General features: G+C 43.0%; 1 protein-coding gene across 1 annotated transcript in view; it reads left to right on the plus strand.

Moving 5' to 3' along the window:
* The window catches only part of LOC141093115 (long-chain fatty acid transport protein 2-like), an 87343-nt gene that overhangs the window by 44713 nt on the left and 22872 nt on the right, over nucleotides 1-19758 (plus strand). Inside the window, exon 7 of the mRNA XM_073579597.1 lies at nucleotides 1676-1874. Coding sequence (XP_073435698.1) covers nucleotides 1676-1874 — 199 coding nt within the window. The remainder of the gene's footprint in view (nucleotides 1-1675; nucleotides 1875-19758) is intronic.

The following is a 19758-nucleotide window of genomic DNA, read 5'->3' on the forward strand; positions in this document are numbered from 1 at the left end:
CGCCTGAAAGGTCACCTCACAGCTCTGAGGTAAAAGGAGATGGCCCCCGAGATTACAATTGCGCGTCTCGCCAGTAATGAGAAGCGCCAAGAGGAGGGGACGGCGCTAATAGCGCGGGCGGTGCTATGCAAACTGCAGCCTAGTAGGCCTGAAAAGCCGGGGGCTCAATTTCTGGCCTATCCACGGTAGGCGCCGGGGGCGGGGCAGCGCTAGTGGGCGGCACTATTGAAATTGAAAGCCGGGGACTAAATTTCTCGGGCCACCCGAAAACGCTGAACGCGGGGGGGACCGCGAGGGTGCCGCCGCTGACACTAAGTCAGCGCTTCTCCCGTGGGCAGGACCCGACCCTGTACCTCCACTCTAGTACTCACTCAGCGCCGAGTCCATTCTTCTCATCATGGGCTGATGTAGCAGAGCCGGAGGAGTTCTTGAAGGGGGATGCTCGATCGGTCCTCCCTCTGGGCAGGGGGACGGAGAGCTTAAAGAGGTATGCTCAATCGGTCTTCCCTATGAGCAGGGGGATGGAGAGCTTAAAGAGGTATGCTCAATCGGTCCTCCCTATGGGGAGGGGGACGGAGAGCTATGGGGCTGACTCAGGGCTGAAGAAAGCAATGTACGATCTTCTCCATAACAGGTCTTCTGTGCTCGACCTTGAATCCATGATCGGTAAGGAATCAGCCCCTATTCGTCGCAGGAAAGTGTACGTGAAGGGTTACTCCACGTGCTTGCCTGTTGTTGGTTCCGGGGAGAGCGGGCCGTAGAAAGGAACCGTCGGCCCCTTCACTCTGTTAATTAAAAAATAAGAATTTACAGAAAAATTCAAAAATAAAATAAAAACGATGGGGTCTGAAACCAGACCCAAGTGCCTCCTACAGACAATAAGCAAGAACTGATGAGATCTCGTCCAGCGAGAGGGTGTATGCTGCAGGGGAGGAGTTAACTTTTTCTAGTTTACTTAGTGTCCTCCTAGTGGCAGGAAAGCATAACACCCACGGTCTCTGTGTCCCCCAATGAGGCGTAGGAGAAAGAGGAAATATTAGTTGCTAAAAAAAAGTAGAGTGAAATACTTTGTAAAAATCACTGAGCTCCCTTGATTGTGCTCCTCATTTTGCTGCGTCACTCTATTGCAGACATATTTTCATCTGTTTCTTTTGGAGCACGAGATGTGAAATCTCTGTTTGTAGTCCAACTGTACGTTTTTTCACAGTCTTTTGTGGGAGTATGGGTCTTCACCCCTCCCTCACAGATGCAGTCAATCACTGCATGGCAGCTGATCCAGGAGTCTATTAGTCTCAGATGCTGTTGTCCTGTAACTGGCTTAGTCTGGGAGGGAGGGATGAAAGCACAAAGACTCTGAAGAAACAACCATTTGAATTACAAGCAAAGATTTCACATATTGCTCTGCAGAAGAAACAAAAATGAAGATCTTTGCAATAGAGTGATGCAGCGCAAAGTGGAAAGAGTGGCAGAATCAGTGGACTCTGAGTTTTATACGTTATATAAAACAATTTTTTGAGCAAGTGTCAAGTCATCTTTAATGCTATCTTTTAAACTGTTTTTTTTTAACTATCAAATAAATGTTTACAACAGTGCACTAAAATGGAGATACAATTCCTATTTTACATGTATTTACTTTGGCTTACACATGGCTTTGTTTCTTACCACTTGCTTATAGGAGAAACTGGTTTGCTAATATCTGAAATTACAATTACTAATCCTTTCACGGGATATGCAGGAGAAGAATCACAGACTGAGAAGAAGAGGCTTCGAAATGTGTTTAAAATGGGAGATATGTATTTTAATACAGGAGATTTGGTAATGATAGACAAACAAGACTTCATCTTCTTCCAGGATCGTGTAGGAGATACATTTCGGTAAGATATCCAGTATGTATTCTTGTAGCTGTGAAAGCTCCATCTGTGTTAAGAATAGTTTTGGTCATTGGTGGAGTTCATGTTTCACACTTCACAGCCAAGATTTGATCAAGCGTGTCGCTGCACAATGGTGGTGGTGGGAGCAATGTGCATCATATGTGCCAGAGAAAGCCATTAGAGCTAGGTTCACTCTACTAACTGCATCTCAATGAGAGGTCATATTGCTGGCAATGATCAGCTATGGGATATCCCAAAAATAAAGGGCTGCAATCTGCTCTGCAAGCAAATCAGTTTGTACAACAAAATGAAAAGTGCTGTTAAATCTGTGATGAGCATGTGACAATGAATCCTATGGTTGGATATTAGTTAGCAAGATACACAGCAGATTTGGTGATTAAATGACTTTTAGAGTCCTTTTTGAATATTGGTACCACATTTGCTATACGCCACAGACCCCATCACTATAGAGTCCCTAAATGTAAGAAATAATGGCTTGTCTATTACATTACTTAGTTCTCTTAGTACTCGTGGGTGTATGCCATCTGGACCCGAAGATTTATCCATTTTAATCTTATTTAGCCGGTTTGGCACCTCTTCTTGGGTTAGATTGGTGACCCTTAATATAGGGTTTTCTTTGTCTCTCGGCATTTCACCTAGCATTTCATTTTCCACCACCAGCTTGCTGACAGTAGTTGCAAGAGCCAGCTATAATTCAGTAGTTCAGTTGGTGCTTACATCCGAATCCACCCCCTGCAAACTGGAAGTCGGACATATGTGTCAGTGGGGCCATAGACTATAATGATGCCGACAGCAAAGGTGCTCTCTGCTGTGCATCATTTGTGGGAGTGTACCCCTACTGGAGGCAGACACCCAGACGCAGTCTATTGCTTATGAAAATGATGCATATTCGCTCTGCCGGGGCCATAGACTACAGAATGGTGCCAGCAGAGCGAAAGTGCATCATTTTCATATGCAATAGACTGCGTCTGGGTGTCCACCTCCAGTAGGGGTACACTCCCACAAAATGATGCACAGCAGAGAGCTCCTTTGCTGTCGGCATCATTATAGTCTAAGGCCCCATTGACACATATGTCCGACTTCAAGCTTGCAGGGGGTGGATTCGGATGTAAGCGCATACTTTCGAATCTTGTTTTGTGGGGGGGTTCGGACGTAAGCCCCGATGGGGTCACTGAACAGGTGACTAAGGGTGTGTGCACATGTTGCAGAGTCTCCTGCGGATCCACCGCGGATTTGGCCCTGCGGGTCCAGAGCAGAATTTCCTGCGTTGTACAGTACCATTGTAATCAATGAAAAACGCTGTGCACATGCTGCAGAAAAATCCACGCGGAAACGCTGTGGGTTCATTTCCGCAGCATGTCAATTCTTTGTGCAGATCTGCAGCGTTTCTTCACCCATTGACTTGCATTGATCTGCAGCAAAACTGCAGGTCTAAAAAAGATCTGCGGTTTTGCTGCAGATGAAACGCTGTAGATCAGGAGGGGGAAGAGTGTGGGCGGTGACTGTGTGCATGTATGGTGTATGGGCAGTTACTGTGTGCATGTATGGTGTGTGGGTGGTGACTTTGTGCATGTATGGGCCTATGTATGTGTGTGTGGGGGGGTCTGCGGGGCTGTGCGGGGTCTTGCGGGATTCTGCTGGGGCTGTTCGATGGTCATCGGGCTGTGCGGGGGTCTGCCATATCTGTGCAGGGATCATCTGTCTGTCCAGGGGGTCTGCGGGTCTGTCTGTGTGTGTGTATGTGTATGCAGGCATCGTCCAATGGGACTGCAAGTCCCATCGGGCTATGCCTGCTGCACTGACAGTGAGTGACACATTAGCCATTGATGGGACAGTAGTAGTCACATCATCCGGCTAATGTGTTGAATGTAAAAAAAACAAAACATACAGAACATACAACATATAATATACAACACATAACATAGAGTACATACTCACCAATCACCTAATTCCCCGAAGCCCACGATCACCTGTAATAGAAATAAAATAATAAACCAACCTATACTCACCTTTCTGTCGTAGTCCAATTAATAACGAGGGTCCCAAGACGATCTCCCGTGGAGAGCTGCCACATCAGCGTATGTGACCGCTCTCTAGGGGCTCCAGCGATGAAATGACAGGCGGAGGTAATCCTCCGCTGTGTATCCCTCCGCTGCCAGGAAAGAGGTCCCCTAACCCAGGGTTACCCAACTCCAGTCCTCAAGGCCCACCAACAGGTCATGTTTTCAGAATTTCCTTAGTATTGCCCAGGTGATAATTGCATCACCTGTACAATACAAGGGAAATCCTGAAAACATGACCTGTTGGTGGGCCTTGAGAACTGGAGTTGGGGAACCCTGCCCTAACCCTAACCCTCATGCAGCGTTGCTGTAAAGTGAGACACTGAACTCAGTGATGGACTGCAGGAGGTATTGTCTCCTGTCAGTTTATCACTGGGAGGCCCTATAGAGCAGTGACATCACCTGATAAAGTAACATTTCCCACATGTTTACTTTACATCAGCACAATTTTGGAACCAAAATTTTTTTGGGTTAGGAAGTTATAAGGGTTAAAAGTTGACCAGCGATTTCACATTTTTACAACACCATTTTATTTTTAGGACCACATCACATTTGAAGCCACTTTGAGGGGTCTATATGATAGAAAATACCCAAAAGTGACACCATTGTAAAAACTGCACCCCTTAAGGTGCTCAAAACCACGTTCAAGAAGTTTATTAACCCCTTAGGTGCGTCACAGGAATTTTTTTGAATATTTAAAAAAAAATGAACATCTAACTTTTTTCACAAAAAAAATACTTCAGGTTCAATTTTTTTATTTTACCAAGGGTAACAGGAGAAATTGGACTGCAAAAGTTATTGTGCAATTTGTCCTGAGTACACTGATACCTGATTTGTGAGGGGGAACGACTGTTTCCGTGCATGGCAGAGCTCAGAATGGAAGGAGTGCCGTTTGACTTTTTCAATGCAAAATTGGCTGGAATTCAGATCGGACGCCATGTCACGTTTGGAGAGTCCCTGATGTACCTAAACAGTGGAAACCCCCTACAAGTGACCCCATTTTGGAAACTAGACCCCCCAAGGAACTTATCTAGATATGTGGTGAGAACTTTGAACCCACAAGGGCTTTACAGAAGTTTATAACGTACAGCGGTACAATTAAAAAATCATATTTTTTCCACAAAAATGATCTTTTCACCCCAATTTTTATTTTCCCAAGGGTAACAGGACCCTAAAAGATATTGTGCAATTTGTCCTGAGTACGCTGATACCCCACATGTGGGGGTAAATCACTATTTGGGCGCATGGCAGAGCTTGGAAGGGAAGCAGCGCCATTTGACGTTTTTGGCTGGAATTGAGATCAGACACCATGTCGCGATTGGAAAACCCCTGATGTACCAAAACAGTGGAAACCCCCCACAAATGACACCATTTTGGAAACTAGACCCCCTAAGGAACTTATCTAGATGTGTGGTGAAAACTTTGAACCCCCAAGGGCTTCACAGAAGTTTATAACAAAGCCGTACAATTAAAAAATCATATTTTTTCCACAAAAATGATGTTTTCACCCTCAATTCTTATTTTTCCAAGGGTAACAGCACCCTAAAAGTTATTGTGCAATTTGTCCTGAGTACGCTGATACCCCACATGTGGGGGTAAACCACTATTTGGGCGCATGGCAGAGCTCGGAAGGGAAGCAGCGCCATTTGACTTTTTTTGCTGGAATTGAGATCGGACACCATGTCGCGATTGGAAAACCCCTGATGTACCTAAACAGTGGAAACCCCCCACAAATGACACCATTTTGGAAACTAGACCCCCCAAGGAACTTATCTAGATGTGTGGTGAGCACTTTGAACCCCCCAGTGCTTCACAGAAGTTTATAACGCCCGGGCGTGAAAATAAAAAATTCGTATTTTTTCCACAAACATGATCAATTAGTCCCCAATTTTTTTATTTTCCCAAGAGTAACAGGAGAAATTGAACTCCAAAAGTTGTTGTCCAATTTGTCCTGAGTACGCTGACACCCCATATGTGGGAGAAAACTACTGTATGGACACACGTCGGGGCTCGGAAGGGAAGCAGTGAGGTTTTGGAATGCAGACTTTGATGGAATGGACTGCGGGTGTCATGTGCGTTTGGAGAGCCCCTGATGTACCTAAACTATTGAAACTCCCCACAAGTGACCCCATTTTGGACACTAGACCCCCCACGGAACTTATCTAGATGTGTGGTGAGCACTTTGAACCCCCAAGTGCTTCACAGGAGTTTATAACGCTCGGACGTGAAAATAAAAAAAATCATTTTTTTCCACAAAAATAATATTTTTGCCCCCAATTTTTTATTTTCCCAAGGGTAACAGGAGAAATTGGACCCCAAAAATTGTTTTGCAATTTGTCCTGAGTAGGCTGATACCCTACATGTGGGGGTAAAACACTGTTTGGGCGCATGGCAGAGCTTGGAAGGGAAGGAGCACCATTTGACTTTTTCAACTCAGAATTGGCTGGAATTGAGATCAGACGCAATGTTGCATTTGGAGAGCCCCTGATGTGCCCAAACAGTGGAAACCCCCAATTCTAACTCCAACCCGAACCCCAACACACCCCTAACCCTAATCTCAGCCCTAACCCTAACCCTAGCGGAAAAATGGAAATAAATACATTTTTTTTATTTTATTATTTTTCCCTAACTATTCTGCGAGCTATAACTTTTTTATTTTTTCGCTGATGATGCTGTGTTGTGGCTCGTTTTTTGCGGGACAAGATGACGTTTTCAGCGGTACCATGGATATTTATATGCGTCTTTTTGATCGCGCGTTATTACACTTTTTGTTTGGCGGTATGATAAGTCATTTTTTGCTTTGTTTTTTAATTTTATTTTTTAAGGGGTTCGCTAAAGGGTTTAACTAATGGGAAAGTTTTATAGGGCGGGTCGTTACGGACGCGGCGATACCTAATATGTGTACTTTTATGGTTTTTTTTTTTTTATTTCCAAAAAATGGATTTATTTAGGGGAATATTTTTTTTTTTTCTAATTTATTTGGCGATTTTTTTAAAATTATTTTTATACTTTTTTTTTATTTTTTTTTTAACTTTATTACATAGTCCCAGGTGGGACATCACTGTCCTGTGACAGATCACTGTGACAGATCAGCAATCTGTCACAGGCATTGAAGAAGACTTCCTCTTGCCTGCGCTTTGCAGGCACTGAGGAAGCCAGCTTCCTGCAGGCCCCCGAAGGCCCCCGTCGCCATCCTGGATTCGGGGGCCTGCAGGAAAGGAGCCCCCCGCAGCAGCGCTGCACATTGCGCTGCCGTGGGGGGCTCAGGGAAGCACAGAGGGAGCCCCCTCCCTGCCGATTCTTCCCTTTAACCCCGGTACACCGCGATCGTGTTTGATCGCAGTGTGCAAGGGGTTAACGTGTCGGGGGCGGTCCGTGACCGCCCCTGACACATTGTGCCGGGTGTCAGCTGTGATAATCAGCTGACAGCCGGCCGCGATCAGCGGCGCTCACCACGTGGGCGCCGCTGATCGCGGTATACGTACTATCCCGTCCATGGGCATAGGGGCCCGGGGCCCATGGACGGGATAGTACGTCTCATGTCAGAAAGGGGTTAAAATACTTTATTCTTATGTGTGTTTTTTTGTAACCCTTTCATAAGATTAATAATAGAGAGGCGTCGTGTTGACATCTCTCCATTATTAACCGGGCTTTATGTCACCTTACAGTAGCAAGATGACATTAACCCCTTATTACCCCATATCCCACTGCTACACGGGAGTGGGAATAGAGGGGCTAAGTGCCAGAATTGGGGCTTCTTAGAGATGCGCCATTTCTGGGGCGGCTGTGGGCTGGTATTTGCAGCTGGGGGGGCAATATCCATGGCCCCTTCCTAGGCTATAAATATTAGCCCGCAGCTGTCTGCGTAGCCTTTCTGGCTAAAAAATATAGGAGGACCCCACGTAATTTTTTTGGAGGGTACCCCTATTTTAAAAGCCAGTAAAGGCTATGCAGACAGCTGCAGGCAGATATTCATAGCCTGGGAAGGTGCCCTAAGTATTACCCCCTTCCCAGGCTACAAATATTGGCCCCCGGCTGTCTGCTTTCCCGCTCTGGCGCAGATAATTGCGTGGGTGCCCACGCCATTTTTTTTAATGAAACATATTGTTCATTAATAAACATGGATATATCTATGGATGTATCTATGGAAAGATCTATGGATAGATCTATGGAAAGATCTATGGATACATCTATGGATAGATCTATGGAAAGATCTATGGAAAGATCTATGGAAAGATCTATGGAAAGATCTATGGAAATATCTATGGATAGATATATGGAAATATCTATGGATATATCTATGGAAACATCTATGGATAGATCTATGGATATATCTATGGATATATCTATGAAAATATCTATGGATATATCTATATGTATGAAAAAGGCACAGCAGCACCCTGTGAATGCCAAGACATCTGATGTCAATGAAAATAACAACTTCCAAACACTCTGTCCCTCAAGCAAGATGTACTTACAAAAAAAGCGAAGGTTCTTAGCGCATGATTTGGCCAATTCATGTGTGCCCGTCAACTTCGGCAAAGTGACACTTCTCTGACGGGTCCTGTCTAAACCCTTCCTTATCCTACTGTACATGCCACTTTCTGGTTAAAAACCTACAATAATGGACAAACATGTCTCTCCTGGGCTGCAAGCCTACAATTTGAATGGGCAAGTAGAAATGGTTGAGAACACCTGCAGGTTAATGAGAGGAATGCAAGAGTCAGAGCAGAGGGAGTCACACCCCCAAAATAGCTATACAAAAAAACCTGACCAGCACCTCCTAAGTGTGAATAATGTAGATGCAAGCTGCAGTGACTGCAAAACATATATGAAAAAAACACAGGCGCACCCTGTGAATGCCAAGACATATGATGTCAATGGAAATAACTTCCAAACGCTCTGTCCCTCAGCAAGATGTACTTACAAAAGCGAAGGTTCTTAGCTCATGATTTGTCCAATTCATGTGTGCCCGTCAACCGCGGCAAGGTGACACTTCTCTGACGGGTCCTGTCTAAACCCTTCCATATCCTACTGTACATGCTACTTTCTGGTTAAAAAACCTACTATAGTTGACAAACATGTCTCTCCTGGGCTGCAAGCCTCCAATTTGAATGGGCAAGTAGAAATGGTTGAGAACACCTGCAGGTTAATGGAAGGGGTGTAAGTGTCAGAGCAGCGGGAGTCACACCCCCCAAAATAGCTATTTTCATAAATGTTTTGCAGTCACTGCAGCTTGCACCTATTCACACTTAGGAGGTGCTGGTCAGGTTTTTTTGCATAGCTATTTTGGGGGGGTGTGGCTCCCTCTGCTCTGACAGTAAGTACATCTTGCTGAGGGAAAGATCTATGGAAATATCTATGGAAATATCTATGGCTAGATCTATGGATAGCTCTATGGAAATATCTATATCCACTGTTTACCTTGGATACCAGCTCCCAGTGCCAGCACTCTGGTATCCAAGGTACACAGCGGGTAACGACGCGCGCACTTGTTACCCGCATCGTCGCTGGTCCTGATCGCTGGTGAGATCTGCCTGTTTGGCAGCTCACCAGCGATCATGTAGCGGCACACCAGCGATCCTGACCAGGTCATATAGTTGTCGGGATCGCTGGTGCGTCGCTATGTGTGACGGAGGCTTTAGTCTGGCTGTTACCTTCCTCAGTGCTACAGCCAATGCTGAACCCGGCGTCTACTGTACATAAATTTACAGGTGCGGGATCCCTCTGTCACACCATTGAAGATACCAGATTACTCCCGTCATGTGAATGTGAAGTGCCAATGGGTTGCCCATGCAGTCTATACTAGCCATTTAAAATCCCCTAGGCCCCGATAAATGAAGACGTGTTGTATTGTATAAGCAATCAGAGGGTCTCATGGTCTGTTCCTCAACTTGGACTTAAAATAATTATTAAAAATTATTTTTATTTTCCTTTTTAATGAAAAAATGACATTTAAAGATAAAAACAATATATTTGGTATGGCCGTAAAACACTTTGCACAAAAAAATTCACATTATTTAACCAGCACTGGAGGAAAATCTAATTAAAAATAAATAGCTTATTTCTGTTCTTTATACTCCCCAACAATGCACTAAGGCTGTGTGCACACGCTGCGGATTTTGCTGCGGTTCCGGCCGCTGCGGACCCGCAGTAGAAACTGTGTACAGTACTATGATTCCCTATGGGAATCAAAAACCGCAATGCAGACAGTGCGGAATTTTCAGCGCGGATTATCTGCGGTTTTCAATCCGCAGAAAGAATTGACATGTCAATTCTTTCTGCGGATTCCGCTGCGGTTTGCCAACTCCTCCATTGAGGAGATGAAAAACCACAGGGCAAAACCGCAGAGCAATCCGCAGGTAAAACCGCAGGTCTTTTGAAATGCGGTTTCACCTGCGGATTTTACAAAATGCACGCGGATGAATCCGCACCTAATCCGCAGCGTGTGCACACAGCCTAAAAGGTGATCAAACTGTTGTGAGTTCCCAAAATGGCATTAATGAGAACTCCACTAATGCAGTTTTTTTTTTTTAAAGTTCTTTGTGCAAAAGTAGAAATATGATTACGACATTACCAAATGGGCATATTTTTTAATCAGTAATAATCCCAAAAAAAGGCTAAATAAACAATAGCTCATCCATAATATTACAACAGAAACCCAAAAGAAATAGGACCAAGGTGCAATATAAAAAAAATGTAAATTATTTTTTTAAATGAGGAGTAAAATTAGTATGTAATACAACAATTATAAATAAGGGAATCAGCGACACCTGAATGCCACACTGAAACCGGGTCGGTAAAAATAAGTTAGTGAAATCCATATATATCACATATGACCATGACAATAATGCAAATATTAGTAAACCATACATGAAACACCAATATAAGAGTAAAAATACCAGCCAGATATAAGGTGCAACACAGAGTATATATATATATATATATACATATATTTAAATATATGTGTATGAATAGTGAATGTGGTCAAAGAGGACCTATATAAAGTATATATATATATATATATATATATATACAGTGCCTACAAGTAGTATTCAACCCCCTGCAGATTTAGCAGGTTTGATAAGATGCAAATAAGTTAGAGCCTTCAAACTTCACACACGAGCAGGATTTATTAACAGATGCATAAATCTTACAAACCAAAAAGTTATGTTGCTCAGTTAAATTTTAATAAATTTTAAACATAAAAGTGTGGGTCAATTATTATTCAACCCCTAGGTTTAATATTTTGTGGAATAACCCTTGTTTGCAATTACAGCTAATAATCGTCTTTTATAAGACCTGATCAGGCCGGCACAGGTCTCTGGAGTTATCTTGGCCCACTCCTCCATGCAGATCTTCTCCAAGTTATCTAGGTTCTTTGGGTGTCTCATGTGGAGTTTAATCTTGAGCTCCTTCCACAAGTTTTCAATTGGGTTAAGGTCAGGAGACTGACTAGGTCACTCCAACACCTTGATTTTTTCCCTCTTGAACCAGGCCTTGGTTTTCTTGGCTGTGTGCTTTGGGTCGTTGTCTTGTTGGAAGATGAAATGATGACCCATCTTAAGATCCTTGATGGAGGAGCGGAGGTTCTTGGCCAAAATCTCCAGGTAGGCCGTGCTATCCATCTTCCCATGGATGCGGACCAGATGGCCAGGCCCCTTGGCTGAAAAACAGCCTCACAGCATGATGCTGCCACCACCATGCTTGACTGTAGGGATGGTATTCTTGGGGTCGTATGCAGTGCCATCCAGTCTCCAAACGTCACGTGTGTGGTTGGCACCAAAGATCTCGATCTTGGTCTCATCAGACCAGAGAACCTTGAACCAGTCTGTCTCAGAGTCCTCCAAGTGATCATGAGCAAACTGTAGACGAGCCTTGACATGATGCTTTGAAAGTAAAGGTACCTTACGGGCTCGTCTGGAACGGAGACCATTGCGGTGGAGTACGTTACTTATGGTATTGACTGAAACCAATGTCCCCACTGCCATGAGATCTTCCCGGAGCTCCTTCCTTGTTGTCCTTGGGTTAGCCTTGACTCTTCGGACAAGCCTGGCCTCGGCACGGGAGGAAACTTTCAAAGGCTGTCCAGGCCGTGGAAGGCTAACAGTAGTTCCATAAGCCTTCCACTTCCGGATGATGCTCCCAACAGTGAAGACAGGTAGGCCCAACTCCTTGGAAAGGGTTTTGTACCCCTTGCCAGCCTTGTGACCCTCCACGATCTTGTCTCTGATGGCCTTGGAATGCTCCTTTGTCTTTCCCATGTTGACCATGTATGAGTGCTGTTCACAAGTTTGGGGAGGGTCTTAAATAGTCAGAAAAGGCTGGAAAAATAGATAATTAATCCAAACATGTGAAGCTCATTGTTCTTTGTGCCTGAAATACTTCTTAATACTCTAGGGGAACCAAACAGAATTCTGGTGGTTTGAGGGGTTGAATAATAAATGACCCTCTGAATAAACTTTTCACAATTTAAAAAAAAATGAAACAAAGAAATAACATTCTTTTTTGCTGCAGTGCATTTCACACTTCCAGGCTGATCTACAGTCCAAATGTCACCATGCCAAGTTAATTCCGAATGTGTAAACCTGCTAAATCTGCAGGGGGTTGAATACTACTTGTAGGCACTGTATATATATAGACACACACGTAAGTAGACAATTATCTCTCAAAAAAGAATTAATGACGAGTATAAAGTGCAATAAAGGAGGACCAAAAATCCGGACCTACTGAAAAATATAGAGAGAGATATACAAACGACGCCCCCGAAGAAGCAACAAAGTGAAACGCGCGTTGGGGTCTTTCTGCCCACACTTTAGCCAGGTTGGTTTCCAATATACATGCACTGTTTGACATAATCACTATTCTGGCCAGTATATATATTGTTTTGAACTGCTGAGTCACTGTATTTCATCTGTAAGCTTTACTTCCGGTTTACATTTTTTTATATTGGTCCTTGGTCCTATTTCTTTTGGGTTTCGTTAATATTTTTTTAATCAACCTGCAGAATATAGTTATCAAGTCGTTTATTGGACAAAGTGAACAATGTAAAAACAAGACCTAAAGGACACCAGCAGAAATGTCCACAGCTGTGTGACAGCCTTCTTTTAAAAGTGCGCATACAATCATGGATTAAGGCTAATCTTGACTGTTAAACCCAGAAGGTTTTAATTAATGAAACCTGTACATTAAAAGGAACCTGACAGCACTTTATGCTATCCAAACTATGGGCAGCATGAATCAGACATTGGCATATATGTTTTACTCTAAAATGCAGCAGTATTTCAGATCAAACATACTTTGCAGAGTCGGCATGGCCCGATCCATTAAGACTGGTGTTTTGTACACCAGTCTTAGTGAGGGGCATGCAGAAATAAGATGCACGAAATTTATTAACAAGCGCACGCCACTTAACATGTACTGAAATCTTTATAAGTGGGGGGTAGGGGCTGCTCTCCTTAGTGCCGCGTCCACCTGCAGATATATATGGGTAAGATTTTGACTCCTTCTATTGTGGTGTTACTATTTTGGATATATATTCATCTATCTACATTGAATTTTTCTATTTGGAGTGTGATAGCTCTGTTTTCTCATAGTGAGGGCCTGTATACTATGAAATGAATGGCTCTTCTTTGAGATTCATTGCTTTACTTCATATCACCCATTCTGCTATATAGGGTGTTATTAGCGGTTACCATATATGAGCCCTGCATGAGCATTTTGTTTGTTGTCTATATTTTGTACATTTTGTCTTAAGAGTTTGTAATAATAAAGTGACTTTTTTACTATACTTGCGGGATATATCTCCGTGTTCTTTTGTAGGATTTAATCTTTATAAGTGGTATGGGTCTCGCCAGAAATGTTACTCAAGTCATTGACTGGAGTAGCATTTCTGGCCATAAGAAATGCTGGTACTTTTGATTCAAACTGGTGACTAAATGACAAAATTTGCAAAATTTTAGTACAACTCCACAGTGTGAAAATATTTTGCAACAATTCAAAATTTATTATGCTGGTTTTTATAGAGTATACACATTCACTAGTCAGCCACATAACCTTGGAGCCCCTACCTGTCAGTCATGGGAAGTTGGAAAGAAATGGCTGGGAATCACATCACACTAGTAGGCTGAGACACATCTCTGGACATCTTAGAAAAATATCTTTGCTGTGAAACTTCGCAGCTTTTTAAAGTAAAACAAAGATGGAAGCATTCAAGCAGTCAGTGTCTGATTCATGTTCGAGCAGCATGAATCTGCTGAGAGGCTCCATTTAAGCTGGACAGTCTCATGTTCTAGAACATGCTGCCTGTAGGTTGCACAGCCTTTCCTTTTAAGCAATATTAATTTTACCAGTACAGGATTGGAATACAATGTATGGGATACGGCTTATCTGAATTTTAAATCTTATATCTAAACAAAATATGTTCTTGGTTGGTACGTTAGCAGTCTGTAGACTCTCTGTGGATCAGATTAATTAGCTGGGAACATTTTCAAGATTGTATTTTCAGCTGTCAGACCCTGTTATTAATGAAAATTGTAGAAGACACAACAAACTGCACCTGAGCTGTGCAGCTGCGTAGCAATCGAATTAAACACAAAGAGCAATAACCTTATACAGCCTGCTACATTGGAACATGAATAATTCTCAAATTTCTCTATATAAACAGAGTTAACAGTCCATACATAAAATGTTAAAATCAAGTCTCAGACAACTTATTATAGGGAAGAAATGTTTATATTATATATATATATATATATATATATATATATATATACACAGTCATATGTAAAAGTTTGGGCACCCCTATTAATGTTAACCTTTTTTCTTTATAACAATTTTGGTTTTTGCAACAGCTATTTCAGTTTCATATATCTAATAACTGATGGACTCAGTTATATTTCTGGGTTCAAATGAGGTTTATTGTACTAACAGAAAATGTGCAATCTGCATTTAAACAAAATTTGACCGGTGCAAAAGTATGGGCACCCTTATCTTCTTGATTTGAACACTCCTAACTACTTTTTACTGACTTCCTGAAGCACTAAATTGGTTTTGTAACCTCACTGAGCTTTGAACTTCATAGCCAGGTGTATCAAATCATGAGAAAAGGTATTTAAGGTGGCCACTTGCAAGTAGTTCTCCTATTTGATTCTCCTATGAAGAGTGGCATCATGGGCTCCTCAAAACAACTCTCAAATGATCTGAAAACAAAGAGTATTCAACATAGCTTTTCAGGGGAAGGATACAAAAAGTTGACTCAGAGATTTAACCTGTCAGTTTCCACTGTGAGGAACATAGTAAGGAGATGGAAGAACACAGGTACAGTTCTTGTTAAGCCCAGAAGTGGCAGGCCAAGAAAAATATCAGAAAGGCAGCGAAGAAGAATGGTGAGAACAGTCAAGGACAATCCACAGACCACCTCCAAAGACCGGCAGCATCATCTTGCTGCAGATGGTGTCACTGTGCATCGGTCAACAATACAGCGCATGCATAATGCCTTTTTGTATGACCAAACAACTCAATCTTTGTTTCATCAGTCCACAGGACCTTCTTCCAAAATGTAACTGGCTTGTCCAAATGTGCTTTTGCAGACCTCAGGCGACTCTGTTTGTGGCGTGCTTGCAGAAACGGCTTCTTTCGCATCACTCTCCCATACAGCTTCTCCTTGTGCAAAGTGCGCTGTATTGTTGACCGATGCACAGTGACACCATCTGCAGCAAGATGAGGCTGCCGGTCTTTGGAGATGGTCTGTGGATTGTCCTCGACTGTTCTCACCATTCTTCTTCTCTGCCTTTCTGATATTTTTCTTGGCCTGCCACTTCTGGGCTTAACAAGAACTGTACCTGTGTTCTTCCATTTCCTTACTATGTTCCTCACAGTGGAAACTGACAGGTTAAATCTCTGAGACAACTTTTTGTATCCTTCCCCTGAAAAGCTATGTTGAATAATCTTTGTTTTCAGATCATTTGAGAGTTGTTTTGAGGAGCCCATGATGTCACTCTTCATAGGAGAATCAAATAGGAGAACTACTTACAAGTGGCCACCTTAAATACCTTTTCTCATGATTTGATACACCTGGCTATGAAGATCAAAGCTCAATGAGGTTACAAAACCAATTTAGTGCTTCAGGAAGTCAGTAAAAAGTAGTTAGGAGTGTTCAAATCAAGAAAATGATAAGGGTGCCCATACTTTTGCACCGGTCAAATTTTGTATAAATGCAGATTGCACATTTTCTGTTAGTACAATAAACCTCATTTGAATCCAGAAATATAACTGAGTCCATCAGTTATTAGATATATGAAACTGAAATAGCTGTTGCAAAAACCAAAATTGTTATAAAGAAAAAAGGTTAACATTAATAGGGGTGCCCAAACTTTTACATATGACTGTATGTATATATATATATATATATATATATATATATATATATATATACACACACACAGATCATTTACATAGTCTTTACAAGGTCATCAAACTTAAAGTGTAAGGGTGCATTTACACTGCCCGATTGAAGGGAACGAGTGTTCCTATGAACAAATGTTCCTCAATAATCAGAATATGTAAGCTAGAAAAACGGTCGTTCATCCGGTGAATTGATTTTTTGGCTGGCTTAAAAGATCATCATACCCTGCAGAACATCATGTGTAAACAGTACATGTGCTGCCGAGAACAGTGGCATCCTATGCGCTCAGAATGATCAATTACTGATTGCTCTGTTTTCAATGTAAGCGTTGACAACCTAAGTAGATCTTTCAGTGTAAACCCATACTTTCAACTCAGCAGTATGTACTCAGTTTAGCTCCAGTACAGGTGTTGTTGCAACACAAAAATATTGTTTATTGGGTTTTCTCTGCACTATAAGATGTAACATAAATAGTCCTTTCTTCAGGAAATCTAAAAGTAAATACAGGGCCCCCACACACTGCAGGAGTTCCAGCAGCTTTCAATGCTTTCACCACAACACAGAAAATGCACCTCCAACACAGATCTCCAGCTGTGCTGTCTCAGCTGCCTTTTAAAAGACTTGTAAAACCTAGGCTGGAATAAGAGAGTTCCCATTCCCACCCAACTCTCTGGTCACTCCTAAATCCTGGACCCGGAATCCAGTCAAACAACTACTCAGTAACATAGTGTATCTGGTAGTCTTTACAATATTTTATATCGCCTCAAGCCGCCTCAGTGATACATACATGCTATCCACCATTTTTCTTGATGCCTTTTTTACATACCTCCACTCTGCCCAAAGCCAGGGGGCTGGGAAAATTTTGGCATCAAACAATATACCCTTGAAAGTACATCACATTTCCATGAATTCTATTGGACTTATGCTCCACACAAAAATTAAAATTCTGCAGAGCCAGAAATCAACGCATTACCCAGACATTATTCCCCTTTTTCTCCCGCATCCACTTTAGTGGGGCATGGTCCGATAACCACCTAAATTTCCAACCAAACAGGTAGTAACTCAAAGTATCTAGGGACCACTTAATAGCCAGGCATTCTTTCTTAATCAAATAGTTTTTGTCGTTCGGCAAAACTTTCTACTTAAGGAGATTATCGAGAGTTCCTCTCCAATGACCTCCTGCGACATGACAGCCCCTAGAGAGACATTCAACACAACCGGCTGGCGATGAATTCTTTGGAGACGCCCGGGGCTTACCAAGATTGGCTGCCTAGAGAGGGCTAGTGTTAACTCCTGAAAGGACTGAGTCCTTAGCTTTTGTAGACCACTTATTACTAATTTTGTCCCTTTTAGAATGGTTAGCTGCTTTTATGGCAAAATTAGAGACAAACTCCTATAGTAGCCCACAATTCCCAAGAATGCTCTGACCTGTTTTTTTCATGAGGTTGTGGCCAACACTGCATTGGCTCTAATTTGTTTATTTGGGTTTTAATCTTGCCCCTTCCTACCACTTAGCCAAAATACTTGATTTCCTCCATCACCATGGCACTTTTTCTTGGGTTAATAGTGAAATCAGCTTTCTTTAGGGTATCAAATATTGCCTAGAATTTACTCAAGTGACGTACCCAATCATTGTTGAAGAAGACAACATTGTCCAGATAGGCAGCTGCATACTTTTTGTGAGGGGCTAGGACTCTGTCCATGGCTCTCTGAACAGTAGCTGGAGCCCTCCTGCAACCCAAAGGGCATTCTGATGTATTGGTAGCATCCATATGGCGTCAAGAAGGTTGTCTTTTACTTGTCTTCTTTGAAAAGAGGAATCTGCCAGTATCCTTTCATGAGGATGGTGATGTACTGAGCTGGCTCTACCCTTTCAATAAACTCATCTACATAGGGCATTGGGTAGGCAGCACACTTTGAGACCTCATTGAGTTTCTGGTAATCATTACAGAATGCCATTCACCATCTGGCTGTGGCACTAACACTATGTGGCTTGACCTCCCACTTCTGGACTCCTCAATTACTCCTAGATTCTGCATCCATTTCACCTCCTTGAGGTTACCTCCCAATGGGATTCTGAAATCCTGTAAGGCTTTAAACTGACCCAAACATGAGACTCAGGGAGAACCACATGCTCAATGACCCAAAGTGAGACCTGGTAACTCTGATAATATTTCCCTATTTTGATGTAACAATTACTGCTTCTGGGAGGGTGACAAACTTTCTGTGACACTGACATCGTCCACATTGATTTCTGACTGGTCCAACAAGCAAGGGTTCCGAGAAGCTTCCAATCCTGCCATGATTTGATCAGGTCAATATGATAAACTTGGAAGGGCTTTTGTTTTCTTGGCTGTGTATTTTATATTTGACCCCACCCACATTTTCCACCACTTAGGGTCCTTGCCACTTGGCCAGGAACTTGCTCTTTACTGTGGGCACTAGCACAACTACCTGATCTCAAGGCTTAAACTCTCACTCTCAAGCCGACCTATTGTATACCCTGAACTGTGCCTCTTGCGCCTTGTGGAGGTGTTCTTTTACAATGGGCATAACGTTAGAAATCTTCTCTTGCATTTTGGGCCTCATATTCTATTATGCTTTTATAGGAGTCTTAGGGCCCCGTCACATATAGCGACTCACCAGCGATCCTGACAACGATATGAACTTGTCAGGATCGCTGGTGTGTCGCTACATGATCGCTGGTGAGCTGTCAAACAGGCAGCTTCACCAGCGATCAGGACAGCGACACGCGGGTAACAAGCGATGCACGTCGCTTAGTTACCCACTGTGTACCTTAGTTACCAGCGCGCTAGTGCAGGGAGCTGGTAACCAAGTTACACATCGGGTTTCTAAGCGGCACGTGGCACTTAGAAACCCGATGTGTACCTTGGTTACCAGCTCCCTGCACCAGCGCGCTGGTAACTAAGGTACACATCGGGTTTCTAGGCGCCGCGCGGCACTTATAAACCCGATGTTTACCTTGGTTACCAGCTCCCGCTCGCTGATCGCTGCTCTCCCGCCTGCCACACGCAGCGATGCATGCTGGCCAGCGATCAAAAAAAATGTCCTGGCCATACCAGGACGATCAGCGATACCCGGCAGGGGGGCCGGTCGCTGGTGTCACACACAGCGATCTCGCTGGTGAGATTGCTGTTATGTCACAAAACCTGTGACTCAGCAGCGATCTCGCTAGCGAGATCGCTGTGTGTGACTGGGGCTTTAGTCTCCCATGTTTCCTTTACTACATCAAAGTGATCATACGGGTGTTGATCAAACAATTATTCAAATGAGGAAAACCCCATATTGGTTTGAGGAACTTATCTGATAGATAGGGTAAATAGGTAGGGTAAGAGACAGTCCCAATCATGACCGTCCTTCTCTATTACCTTCTTTAACA

The sequence above is a fragment of the Dendrobates tinctorius genome, unplaced genomic scaffold (genome assembly GCF_039654945.1).
Source record: "Dendrobates tinctorius isolate UK_male_01 unplaced genomic scaffold, ASM3965494v1 ptg000062l, whole genome shotgun sequence".
Taxonomy (NCBI): Eukaryota; Metazoa; Chordata; class Amphibia; order Anura; family Dendrobatidae; genus Dendrobates; species Dendrobates tinctorius.